At 38.2% G+C, this 12908-nt stretch overlaps 2 protein-coding genes across 2 annotated transcripts; one reads left to right on the top strand and one right to left on the bottom strand.

Annotated features, from left to right (window-relative positions):
- Positions 1 to 1375: 1375 nt before the first annotated feature.
- On the bottom strand, positions 1376 to 4199 carry LOC100251137 (phenylalanine ammonia-lyase). Its single transcript, XM_059733855.1, has 2 exons — positions 3682 to 4199; positions 1376 to 3307 (listed from the first exon to the last, which is right to left on the bottom strand). The coding sequence occupies exons 1-2, from the start codon at positions 4062 to 4064 to the stop codon at positions 1558 to 1560; spliced, it is 2133 nt and encodes a 710-aa protein (XP_059589838.1). The 5' UTR covers positions 4065 to 4199; the 3' UTR covers positions 1376 to 1557.
- A 3501-nt stretch (positions 4200 to 7700) lies between these two features.
- Positions 7701 to 10506, top strand: LOC100256293 (phenylalanine ammonia-lyase-like). The gene is made up of 2 exons (XM_003633937.4): positions 7701 to 8217; positions 8545 to 10506. Exons 1-2 carry the CDS (start codon positions 7835 to 7837, stop codon positions 10292 to 10294), a joined length of 2133 nt encoding a protein of 710 aa, XP_003633985.1. The 5' UTR covers positions 7701 to 7834; the 3' UTR covers positions 10295 to 10506.
- The last annotated feature ends 2402 nt before the right edge of the window (positions 10507 to 12908 follow it).

Below are 12908 nucleotides of genomic sequence, written 5' to 3'. Positions count from 1 at the left end.
ACTCTTGTGTGTCATCCTTGATTTGTCTTGTATTTGAGCTATCCTTAAGCTAGGTTGAGGGATTCATTCTTGTAAAAACTGAGTGTTAAAGCCTTCAAGAGGTTTGAATCTTGAAGAGATTGTGTAAGAGTCTATTGGAGCCGAAATCCAAGTGTGAGAAGATTGGAAACTTGGTTGAAGCTTCAAGTTAGTGGAATCCTCACTAAGTTAGGAGAGTGGGCGTAGGCAAGGAAGTGTCAAACCACTATAAAACCCGAGTTTGAATTCTCTAACTCTATCTCTTTGCTTTTGTTTATATTGTGCTTGAACTTGTTGTGTTTGAAATTGAAAAGATTTATAAAAAAAAACCCAATTCACACCCCCCCCCCCCCCTCCTTTTTGGGTGTTTTTCTTAATTAAGCATAGCCTTTATTTTCTCAAAAACCTAAAGCCAAGTTAATTTCAAGGAAAAAGGCCTTACTGATAGTCTAGTAAAGAATAAATGGACAAGGTGAATAACAAAAAAAAAATTCTAATTAAAGGTATCTTTACTAAGAACTTTAAAGAAAACTAGCATTCATCCTTCTAATTCAAGACATCCCTTTGTTAAACTACCTTATATGGTTGTATGTGAAAGTTATCTTGGTGCAAAATTGGCCCCTCACTCTTTTGGAAATGAATCATCTTTGTGCTAAGACTACCCCTACATCTTTGGGTATAGGTTATATTTATACGTATTAAGTCAAATTTTGCCTTCAAGTATGGGGTCAACTTTGCACTAGAAAAACTTCTATATATGAGCATGGATCATCCCCATGGTAAAACCTTTAACCAAAAGGTCCCTAGAAGTGCATTCTAGTAAAAAAGTAGAACTGTTTTTAAAACCATAATGGTCATTTCTAACCATTCTAGTATGCAGAGAGCTCAACCCGAATCTTTTCTATCATCCATCTTGGAAACATTAGGAACTATTACAAAAGAAGATAGACTATGGAATGAGTCCACCTCATGATAAAATCATTCAAATAACAGATCGAGAACCTTAAGCTAGTCTATAATGACAACCTCTTAATCAAAAGCAATAGGTTGGAGAGTATAGCAAAGAGATTGACTCTAACAGAGACACATCTAGGAACCCCTCCTGGGAAGGTTAATGCATGGGCAAACCATTATCAATTACATTATAAAAAAATTCAATTTTTCATTACCAATGCAAGCACATTGATACCAGATATCATTTTATTAGAGAGTGTATTATAAAAAAAAAAAGTATAATTAAAATTTGTAAAATCTCAAGATCGAATTGTTGAGAGTGTACTACAATCCTATCATTCCAACAATTGGTATCAAGATTAAATTGTAGTTATTTTGACCACAATCCTATTACTCCAACAAATTGGTATCAAATCTTTCGCATAGCCAAGAATTAATATAAACAACTTTTGTATCACAAAATAAAAAGCGTGCTGACAATCTCAAGTTTTACAAACAGAGATGAAAGAAAGTTGGAAGTGAAAGGTAAAAGAGTATGTGCAAGGGTGAAATCCCCTAGCAGATTATGTGCAAGGGTGAAATCCCCTAGCAGATTGGGAGAGGAGCACCGTTCCAAGCACTGAGACAATCCAGAAGAGGGTCGATGATCTTCCCCTCACACATTGCAGTGAACACCTTGTCAAAGTCCTCCCCTGGTGACCTCACCTTTTCACCTGTCAGCAGTCCTGTTCCCAGCTCCTCCCTTACAAACTTATACAATGGGTATGACCTGCACTCCCTGATTCGGTTTGGAATTGATGGGTTTCCACTCTCCACCCCACCTCTTGCGCTCTCAACCTCTTTGGGCAAAACGGCCTTCAGCTCCTCCTCGAATGCCACTATTTTTTGGAAGATTGAGGTGCTGCCATTCTTCTCATTTTCGCCATTGTTCAGAGCATGTTCCACCAGAACTTGTCTTACCTTCTGCATCAGTGGATATGTGGCGCTGCAGGGGTCATCGATGTAGGCGAATACATGTTCCCTATCCACCACTTTTAGCAAGTCCTTCTCGCAGAATCTCGATGGGTGGAGTTCTCCATTGGCTCCCGTGGTTAGAGTCTTCTTAGCTACGTGGCTTACAGTCTTCTTCACAGTGCTCTTCAAATTCTCCTCCAAATGCCTCAAATCAATGGCCTGGCAGAGTGCCACTAGGTATGTGGTAGACATGAGCTTCAAGATATCCACCGCTTCAGCTGTTTTCCTGGAGGAGATTAAGCCCAAGGAGTTCACATCTTGGTTGTGTTGCTCAGCACTTTGGACATGGTTAGTAACAGGATTGGCCAAGAACTGGAGCTCTGAACAGTAGGAAGCCATGGCAATTTCTGCTCCCTTGAAACCATAATCCAGACTCGGGTTTCGGCTTCCAGAGAGATTTGATGGCAATCCATTGTTGTAGAAGTCATTGACAAGCTCTGAGAACTGGGCAAACATAAGCTTCCCAATGGCTGCAATGGCCAAGCGGGTGTTGTCCATGGAGACTCCAATTGGGGTCCCCTGGAAGTTGCCACCATGTAGAGCCTTGTTCCTGGAAACATCGATCAAGGGGTTATCATTCACAGAGTTGATCTCCCGTTCGATGGATTTAGTTGATGCTCGGATGACTTCAATCTGTGGGCCAAGCCATTGAGGTGAAGTCCTGAGAGCATATCGATCTTGCTTCGGCTTCTGCAGAGGATCTATCTCATGTAGCTTCTTAGCTTCTTTCACATAAGAGCTTCCGTCGAGAATGTGCTCCATAATGGCTGCAGCCTCGATTTGGCCAGGGTGGTGCTTCAATTTGTGAGTCAAGTGGTCAGTGAATTCGGGCTTCCCCTGCATCACTTCAGCAAAAATAGCCGATAAAACTTCAGACAAAACTGCCAGCACATTGGTCTCAAAAAGCACCATAGAGGCCAAGCCAGAGCCAACTGCAGTGCCATTAACAAGAGCCAGGCCTTCCTTAGGCTGCAACTCAAAAAATCCCGACTCGATCCCAGCCATTTTAAAGGCCTCTTCGGCATTGACAACTTCACCGGAAGGTCCAACAGCTTTGGAATTAGGCCTGCCGGTGAGAAGACCAGAAATGTAGGAGAGAGGAACCAGGTCTCCGGAGGCAGTGACGGTGCCACGCAGAGGCAAGCATGGAGTGATGTTGTGATTGAGGAGCTTGGTGATTGCTTCCAGAATCTCAAATCTGATGCCGGAGTAGCCTTGGAGGAGGGTGTTGATCCTCACGAGCATGGCGGCTCTTGTTGCTGAGTGAGGCAGTGTGTGGCATGACTCTGTTCCGTTCCCAAATATCCCAGCATTCAAGAACCTGTATAGGAAATATCAAGCATCAACAACCCAGCACATCACCAACCAATTCAAGTTTTCAAATCAAAACAACTGTTTTAGATAATAGAAAGTAACCAAAAAGGACTGGATTCATTAAGAGATATGAATAAGTTAACACGTCAAAGTTGACTGGTGGCCATTAACTCACCTATCCTAACACCGAGTTTTAAAAGCGCTTTTAAGTTTTTATTTTTATTTTAAAAAAAAAACACTCCTAAAACGTCGGCTATCAAGTATTCCTTTGCGAAATATTAAAAGTAATTTTTCACTTTTGAAAAGTGATTCAAACTACTAATATTTTTCCAAAAGTGCTTTTATGAAGTATTTTCTAAAACCACTGTAAAGTAATTTTACCTGATGAGCTCCTTCTGAAGGGCACCACCTTGTTTGGTTCTCCTATGTGAAGTGGCACCAAACCCAGTGGTGACACCATAGCTGTCGGTGCCTTTGCTCATGCTCTCCATCACCCACTCACTGCTCGCATTCACACCCGCTCTCGCCGTCTCCGACAACTCCACACTCACATCCCCCTCCCGCCCGGCGATAGCCGCCACCTGCGATATCGTAAGAGTCTCACCACCGAGCCGAACCAGCGGCTTCCGGTACTCCGCCACCATGCGCTTCACTTCATCCAAATGGCTTCCCTTCAACGTCTCCGCAGCCATTCCCCAGTTCAGCGGATCACTCACGCAGAAACTCTCCACCTTGTTGCTTCCATGGCAGTTCATTGCATCCATGTCTTAGAATCCGCACAAAGAAACAACTTCAAAAAGCTGGTTTTTGTCGACAACCAAGAAGGAAAGAGAGAGAGAGAGAGAGAGAGAGAGAGAGAGAGAGAGAGGAACTAGAGAGTAGGGCTCTGAATTTAGTGAGGTGTATGGTGACACAGAAGCTTTTACTTATATAGAACGTTTGAGCCCTGGAGTCTTTTAAATTCCACAGGGCCACTGGTAGGTGGGCTGGATGGCGAAGCGGCTTCATGGGGTTCGTCGAAAACCAATCCAGACCCTTAATCTGTCTTACGCGAAAGGCTCAAATGCTGGAACGTGACGTGGAATCCATGTGGATTTAGGGATGGAGCCCGGACGTTCTTACTGGTCAAACCCCAAGACAAATCTGGTGTGCGGTCAAAGGGTTGCTGGGATGTGGAGGTTGTTAGCCTACTTGATGAAATTTCAATTTGTTGATTAGAAAAATAAAAGGAAAATCATTTGAGTATGCACCATCTAATAGAAGTTAAAAAATGGTAATTGTTTTTAAAATTCTATTATACAGTTTCATCTTTGTTTTTTATTTCCAACTTGGAAAAACAAAGGAAAATAGAAAGCAATTTTTAAAAAATAAGTAAAAATTACTTTCACCAATTTTTAAAAATAAATTAAACATGGATGGTACATGCCGCATGAATACGAGTTTTACTACCATTCACAATGTATAGATGAGACATTTTCATATAATATAGATACGAGTTTTGTTTATATTCACATGTTTAAATCATACTATTTTTTTTCATCTATTTTTAATGAAAATTATTTGACCTAGCATAATTAGAGGATTGGTTTTTGTAACTTACCAAACAAGTATGCCTTTATCTCACGATATTGCATGAATGAATTTAAACAAAAAAGCAATATCATATTAATAGGCGAGTGTTTCGTGGGTGGCTAGAACCTTTGCAAAAATAATTTTAGGCTAAAATTTCTTTAAGTATTGGATATTTTCCTAGATGAATTGATTTACTGGTATAGGGTTAATAAATAAATAAATATATACTTAGAATAATATTTATCAAGACTTTAATTTGAATGATTCTTTTAAATCTCTTATGTGACTGTTCATTTAGATTTATTCAACTTAGGTAAGGGAATTTTGTAAAAGTATATAAAAAAATGTTTAGATAAGTTTGAAATATTAAAATTTGGAATTATTTTTATTTGACTATATTTGTACTTTATATGTACATTTTGGTTATCTAACCTTAGTCAATAAGGGAAAAGATGTTGACCTTTGTCACTTTTGGTGGAGATAATGATAATAAAAAACTTAGTAGGGTAGTTAGTAATTCATGATAATAAAAACTTGGTGGAGATTGGTTTCAATTTCAACTATTAACATGTAAGGAACATTTGAGGCTAGTCACTTTTATAAGTCCTACTATGATGGACACCTCTGTAAGTCCCACTATTATGGACACTTCTATTAATAATCAAAATTTTATTTTGAATATATGCATGTTTATCAAGAAATTTGATTTGATACTTTTATTGAAAAATAGTACATGTAATACAAGTTTGTTTCGTATGATTTCACTTATGTTACAAGCATTTCCTATTTCATTTTTGGGGAAAAAAATGTACTTGATCTCTATCCCTTATTGGGCTTTCAAACTCACTTCTTTTATTAAATGTTTTTAGGCACACTTGATTCTAGGAATGAGTGACATGAATAAGAAGGGTTCAAAAAGTTCTTTTATTTGTTTAGTTTTGAGACTAGTTTATTTGGATTTTAGTGATTTTTTATTTCCTACTACTTTTGGGAGAATTGTCATAATTAGGATTTATGGATTTTGTATGTGAAGACAAATTTTTAATTAAGACTTTTAGGTAAGCTTAATTACTACTTCAAATAGGTTTTGTGATTAGCATGTTGCTAATTATTCCAACTTATTGGATCATTTTTATGTCAAGCCTTTGAGTTTTACATGTAAAATAACTATGGTGTCCTAACTTTGTGGTTTGGGTCATCACACAATTATATGTATTAGTGTAGTCTCTCCCTTGTTGTTAATAAGACATTTAATACTAAAGATTTTGAGCAATATCAAACTTGTTGCCAAATTTTCAATTATCAATCCCACGATTTTTTTTAATCCAAAGAAAGAAAAACAAAAATAAGAATGAGAAATCATTTTAAAAAATAATAATAAAAAGTGATGATAAAAAATTAAATTAAAAATACATATTCAGAACGATGGAGGATAGCTAGTATAATAAATAAATCATTATAAGGTCTAAAAGGCTCCCAAATTAAGAGCTCATTTGACAGTAATTTTAGAAAGTATTTCTAACCTTTTTAATACTTAAAATTTTGTATCATTCAAATGCTAAAAATATTATAAACGTTTTTTAAAATTACTATCAAACACACTTTAAATTTAATAAAATTGCTATTCAAAGTAATCAAGCCAAATGCTCCCTTTTTGGTCAGAAGTCTTTAAATCCACTTTGTTTCCTAGCCTAGACTTGAAACTCTAGCTTCCATATCCTTTGTTATATAACAATGAGGACCATTATTAACAAGTTACGAAACAAACATGGGACCAAGTGTGGAGGTACTAGAGTTTGTTTCTTACATCTCTTGGGGTCTCGATGATCAAGGAATCTACACACACACACACACACACACACATATATATATATATATATATATATATAAGACCATTGTCAAACAGTGGACTCTATTATATTTTTCCTCTTATTTCCTTTGTTTTCCTCTAATTTCTTAATGTAACCTAAAAACATACATAATAATAATAATAATAATAATAATAATAATAATAATCTTAATAGAGGAGGAAAAACATGATGAGAAAAAACCTAACCTTAGAGAAATCTCTTCTTATTTCTCTATATGTGTGGACTTTGTAGAAGAATGTCTCATCCGATTGAGAGAAGTCCTTTTCCATTTTTTGTTTTTTGTTTCCTTTTCCATTTTTTGTTTTTTTGTTTTCTCTTGGTTTTAAAAACACAAAAAATAACCTATTTTGCTTTTTAAAAATTATTTTCTTTTTAATCTCATTTTTAAAATTTGTACCTAGAGATTAATAAAGGCCAAACACAACTAGAAGTTAAACCGTATTTTATTTTTAAAAATAGAAATGAATTTTTAAAACTTCCTAATCAATAATAAAATTTTCAACAACTTTAAAGTTTATTTGATCACATAATTTAAAAATTATTTTTTATTTTTAAAAATAAAAACCTGTTTTTAAATTTTCAAAAATCCTTTTGTTTTTAGCTAGAGTATGATTACATCATTTTTTATTATTATTTTTTTAACGAGTTCGGATTTGGAGATATAAATTACATTACGTAGGCCAACAATTCCACATGGCACCAACCCATTGACCGCACACCACAGTTGTCTTGGGGTCTGACCAGTACGAACATACGAGCTCCATTCCTAAATCCACATGCAGATCACGTTGCAGCATCTGAGCCTTTAGCGTAGACAGATCAAGGGTCGGGATTGGTTTTCAACAAACCCCATGAAGCCACTTTGCCATCCCGCCCACCTACCATTGACCTGTGGCATTTCAAAGACTCCTAGGCTCAAGGCACTCTATATAAGGAAAAGCCTCTGTCACCGTACTTCTCAGGAAACTCAGAATTTCAGAGCCCAACTTTCAGATTTCCTCCAGTTCCTCTCTCCCTCTCTCTCTCTTTCCTTCTTCGTTGTCGTGAAAAACCAGCTTTTTGCAGTTGTTTCTTTGTGGGGATTCGAAGACATGGAAGCAATGAACTGCCACGGAAGCAAAAAGGTGGAGAGTTTCGTCGTGAGTGATCCGCTGAACTGGGGAGTGGCAGCGGAGGCGTTGAAGGGGAGCCATTTGGATGAAGTAAAGCGCATGGTGGCAGAGTACCGGAAGCCGGTGGTTCGGCTTGGTGGTGAAACGCTTACGATATCGCAGGTGGCGGCTATCGCGGGGCGGGAGGAGGATGTGAGTGTGGAGTTGTCGGAGACGGCGAGAGCGGGCGTGAACGCGAGCAGTGAGTGGGTGATGGAGAGCATGAGCAAGGGCACCGATAGCTATGGTGTCACCACTGGGTTTGGTGCCACTTCACATAGGAGAACCAAACAAGGTGGTGCCCTTCAGAAGGAGCTCATCAGGTAAAATTACTTTACAGTGGTTTTAGAAAATACTTCATAAAAGCACTTTTGGAAAAATATTAGTAGTTTGAATCACTTCTCAAAAGTGAAAAAATTACTTTTAATATTTCGCAAAGGAATACTTGATAGCCGATGTTTTAAAAGTCGGTGTTAGGATACGTGAGTTAATGGCCACCAGTCAACTTTGACGTGTTAACTTATTCATATCTCTTAATGAATCTAGTCCTTTTTGGTTACTTTCTATTATCTAAAACAGTTGTTTTGATTTGAAAACTTGAATTGGTTGGTGATGTGCTGGGTTGTTGATGCTTGATATTTCCTATACAGGTTCTTGAATGCTGGGATATTTGGGAACGGAAGAGAGTCATGCCACACACTGCCTCACTCAGCAACAAGAGCCGCCATGCTCGTGAGGATCAACACCCTCCTCCAAGGCTACTCCGGCATCAGATTTGAGATTCTGGAAGCAATCACCAAGCTCCTCAATCACAACATCACTCCATGCTTGCCTCTGCGTGGCACCGTCACTGCCTCCGGAGACCTGGTTCCTCTCTCCTACATCGCTGGTCTTCTCATTGGCAGGCCTAATTCCAAAGCTGTCGGACCTTCCGGTGATGTTGTCAATGCCGAAGAGGCCTTTAAAATGGCTGGGATCGAGTCGGGATTTTTTGAGTTGCAGCCTAAGGAAGGCCTGGCTCTTGTTAATGGCACTGCAGTTGGCTCTGGCTTGGCCTCTATGGTGCTTTTTGAGACCAATGTGCTGGCAGTTTTGTCTGAAGTTTTATCGGCTGTTTTTGCTGAAGTGATGCAGGGGAAGCCCGAATTCACTGACCACTTGACTCACAAATTGAAGCACCACCCTGGCCAAATCGAGGCTGCAGCCATTATGGAGCACATTCTAGATGGAAGCTCTTATGTGAAAGAAGCTAAGAAGCTACATGAGATGGATCCTCTGCAGAAGCCGAAGCAAGATCGATATGCTCTCAGGACTTCACCTCAATGGCTTGGCCCACACATTGAAGTCATCCGAGCATCAACTAAATCCATCGAACGGGAGATCAACTCTGTGAATGATAACCCCTTGATCGATGTTTCCAGGAACAAGGCTCTACATGGTGGCAACTTCCAGGGGACCCCAATTGGAGTCTCCATGGACAACACTCGCTTGGCCATTGCAGCCATTGGGAAGCTTATGTTTGCCCAGTTCTCAGAGCTTGTCAATGACTTCTACAACAATGGACTGCCATCAAATCTCTCTGGAAGCCGGAACCCGAGTCTGGATTATGGTTTCAAGGGAGCAGAAATTGCCATGGCTTCCTACTGTTCAGAGCTCCAGTTCTTGGCCAATCCTGTTACCAACCATGTCCAAAGCGCTGAGCAACACAACCAAGATGTGAACTCCTTGGGCTTAATCTCCTCCAGGAAAACAGCTGAAGCGGTGGATATCTTGAAGCTCATGTCTACCACATACCTAGTGGCACTCTGCCAGGCCATTGATTTGAGGCATTTGGAGGAGAATTTGAAGAGCACTGTGAAGAAGACTGTAAGCCACGTAGCTAAGAAGACTCTAACCACTGGAGCCAATGGAGGACTCCATCCATCGAGATTCTGCGAGAAGGACTTGCTAAAAGTGGTGGATAGGGAACATGTATTTGCCTACATCGATGACCCCTGCAGCGCCACATATCCACTGATGCAGAAGTTAAGGCAAGTTCTGGTGGAACATGCGTTGAGCAATGGCGAAAATGAGAAGAATGGAAGTACCTCAATCTTCCAAAAAATAGTGGCATTCGAGGAGGAGTTGAAGGCCGTTTTACCCAAAGAGGTTGAGAGCGCAAGAGGTGGGGTGGAGAGTGGAAACCCATCAATTCCGAACCGAATCAAGGAGTGCAGGTCATACCCATTGTACAAGTTTGTGAGGGAGGAGCTGGGAACAGGGCTGCTGACTGGTGAAAAGGTGAGGTCACCAGGGGAGGAGTTTGACAAGGTGTTTACTGCAATGTGTGAGGGGAAGATCATCGACCCTCTTCTGGATTGTCTCAGTGCTTGGAACGGTGCACCTCTCCCAATCTGCTAGGGGATTTCACCCTTCCACATACTCTTTATTTTCCACTTCCAATTTTCTTTCATCTCTGTTTGTAAAACTTGAGATTGTCTGCACACCTTCAATTTTCTGATACAAAAATTGTTTATATTAATTGTTGGCTATATGGAAGCTCTGATAGCAATTTGTTGGAGTAATTGGATTGTTGTAATTAAAAATATCTACAATTTGAACTCTTATACCAATATTTTGGAATAATGGGATTGTAGTAAAAATATCAACAATTTGACCTTGAGGTTTTACAAATTTTAATTGCACTTCTTTTTTTATAATGCGCTTTCTACTAGAAAAATATCTTGTATCAGTGTGCTTGTTTCGATCATGAAATATTAAACTTTTTTTATAATGTAATTGATAATGGTCATGCATTAACCTTCCCAGGTGAGGCTCCTGGATGTATCTTTGTTAGATTCAATCTCTTTGTTAGACTCTCCAACTTGTTGTTTTTGATTAAGAGGTTGTTATTTTCAGCTAGCGTAAAATTTTGATCTGTTATTGGAATGATTTTTTCATAACGTGGACTCATTTCATAGCTTATCTTGTCTTGTAATAGTTCCTACATCTTAAGTCAACAGGCAAGTTCAATTGTTTAGTTCCCATGCAATTAGTGGAATCTGTAATGTTTCCAAGGTGGATAGTAGAAAAGATTTAGGTTGAGCACTATACATACTAGAACGGCTAGAAATGACCATTATGGTTTTGACAACTAGTCAACTTTTTTGCTAGAATGCACATCTAAGGGCCTTCTGGTTAAAGGTTTTACCATAGAGATGATCCATGCTCATAGATAAAAGTTGGTTTGGTGCAAAGTTGACCCATATTCGAAGGCAAAGTTTGACTTAATAAGAATAAGTGTGACCTATACTTGAAGATATAAAGGTCAACTTAGCACAAAGATGATCCGTTTTCAAAAGAGTGAGGGGTTGGTTTTGCACTAAGATAACTTTCACATACAACCATAGAGGGTATTTTAACAAAGGAATGTCTTTAATGAGAAGGATTTATGCTAGTTTTATTTAGAGTTCTTAGTAGAGATACCTTTAGAATTTTTTTTTAGTTGTTCACCTTGACAATTTATTCTTGACTAAACTATCAGTAATGGCTTTTGTCTTGAGACTAACTTGGCCTTTGGTTTTCAATTGGAAGGTTTTCCTAACTCATGAGATGTAGGTTTTCACCATTTTCCTTTTCAAAATAAAAAAAATAAGTTAGAGATCATAAAATAGGTGTGTTTGAGAAGACTTATTTGAACTTCAATCGATTTCTTGCTTGGTTGATAAGATTTCCTTCCATTTAGTTGATGTGCATGTGAGTTAACATCAAGATCATTCTTATCTTTCTAATGACTTCTCATAGAGGTTGAGTAAGTTAGGTGACCTCTTATGGTGCATCTAATTTATGAACACCCAAGTTACTTTGAAGTATATATGTTTGTCCACTATATGCTGCTAGCGACTTTTATAGCTTCTTAATTTCATACGAGTGCCTTTGATTGAGCGTAAAACCATTAGCAAGTTTCACCTAATAAAAAGGGTCCTAAACTTCCGAACAAGTTGAGTAAGATGCAGTATGTCTTAAATGGTCGTTTTGATAGAGGTTTAGTTGTCAACTATGAGAAAGAGTGTCTTGGCTGGTAGGTATACATCGAGTTGCTTTGTTGGTATTTGAGAATGAGGTACCTCTGGTTACCTGAGATGAAGATTGTTTGGTTTTTTGTACTATGGGCTTGTAACTAGGTCACTGACTATTTTCTAATGTGTAGTAGTTGTTGAATCGCTATGCTCCAAATTTCAAACTTCTTCTCTTACTGTACAAATATTATTAGGTATACCCACGAACAAGGAGGCCGTCATAGCACCTGGGGCTTATGTCATGGACCCTAAGGCTGTAGGTTTTAGGTAGACATATCTCCTCAAAATTCTTATCATATTCCATCATTACTCTCTCAACATGAAACTAAAGGGGTACTATTTTGATCCATTTTTGCTTATTTTCAATTCCATATTTATGAAACGTCAAAGCTAATATTCTTTTGAATATCACACAAGATAAAAATGATTGAAGAAAAGATTACAAAAGGAAAAGAAATAAAAGAAAACTCCCTTGGAATGATTTGTTTGCAGAATATATTTTCATATTTGAATCAAATGATGCAAAAGTTGAGTTGGATAGAATGTGAAAGTGCAAAGAATTTAGTCAAATCCAATAGCTTTGAACGACTAAATCCCCATTTTATCTCAAATTGAATAAGAGATGGATTAAGGCTAGTTCCAATCTCTTCACAAACTATTTTTGCAATGGGTCTTGCCACCCACCATATACTCACCTATTAATATGATATTGCTCTTTGGTCCAAATTCAATCGGTCAAAATTGTCGGAGGAAGGCATATTGGTTTTGTAAGTTGCAAAAACCAATCATGTATTTATACTTGGTCAAATAATTTTTCATTAAAAAATAGATTAAAAAAATCATATGATTTAAACATGTGAATATAAATAAAAATTGTATCTATATCATATGAAAAAGTCTGGTCCATATATTGTGAATGGTAGTGAAACTTGTATCTATGTGACATTTACCATCCA

This window comes from Vitis vinifera, chromosome 16 (assembly GCF_030704535.1).
Source record: "Vitis vinifera cultivar Pinot Noir 40024 chromosome 16, ASM3070453v1".
Classification (NCBI taxonomy): Eukaryota; Viridiplantae; Streptophyta; class Magnoliopsida; order Vitales; family Vitaceae; genus Vitis; species Vitis vinifera.
This window is presented reverse-complemented; position numbering and strand designations above follow the sequence as displayed.

Excerpts from the sequence above, each read along its gene's own strand:
- LOC100251137 (XM_059733855.1), bottom strand. The coding sequence starts at position 4,064 with ATGGATGCAATGAACTGCCATGGAAGCAACAAGGTGGAGAGTTTCTGC. Across the intron at positions 3,308-3,681 it reads CTTCAGAAGGAGCTCATCAG|GTTCTTGAATGCTGGGATAT; the intron begins GTAAAATTACTT and ends TTTCCTATACAG.
- LOC100256293 (XM_003633937.4), top strand. The coding sequence starts at position 7,835 with ATGGAAGCAATGAACTGCCACGGAAGCAAAAAGGTGGAGAGTTTCGTC. Across the intron at positions 8,218-8,544 it reads CTTCAGAAGGAGCTCATCAG|GTTCTTGAATGCTGGGATAT; the intron begins GTAAAATTACTT and ends TTTCCTATACAG.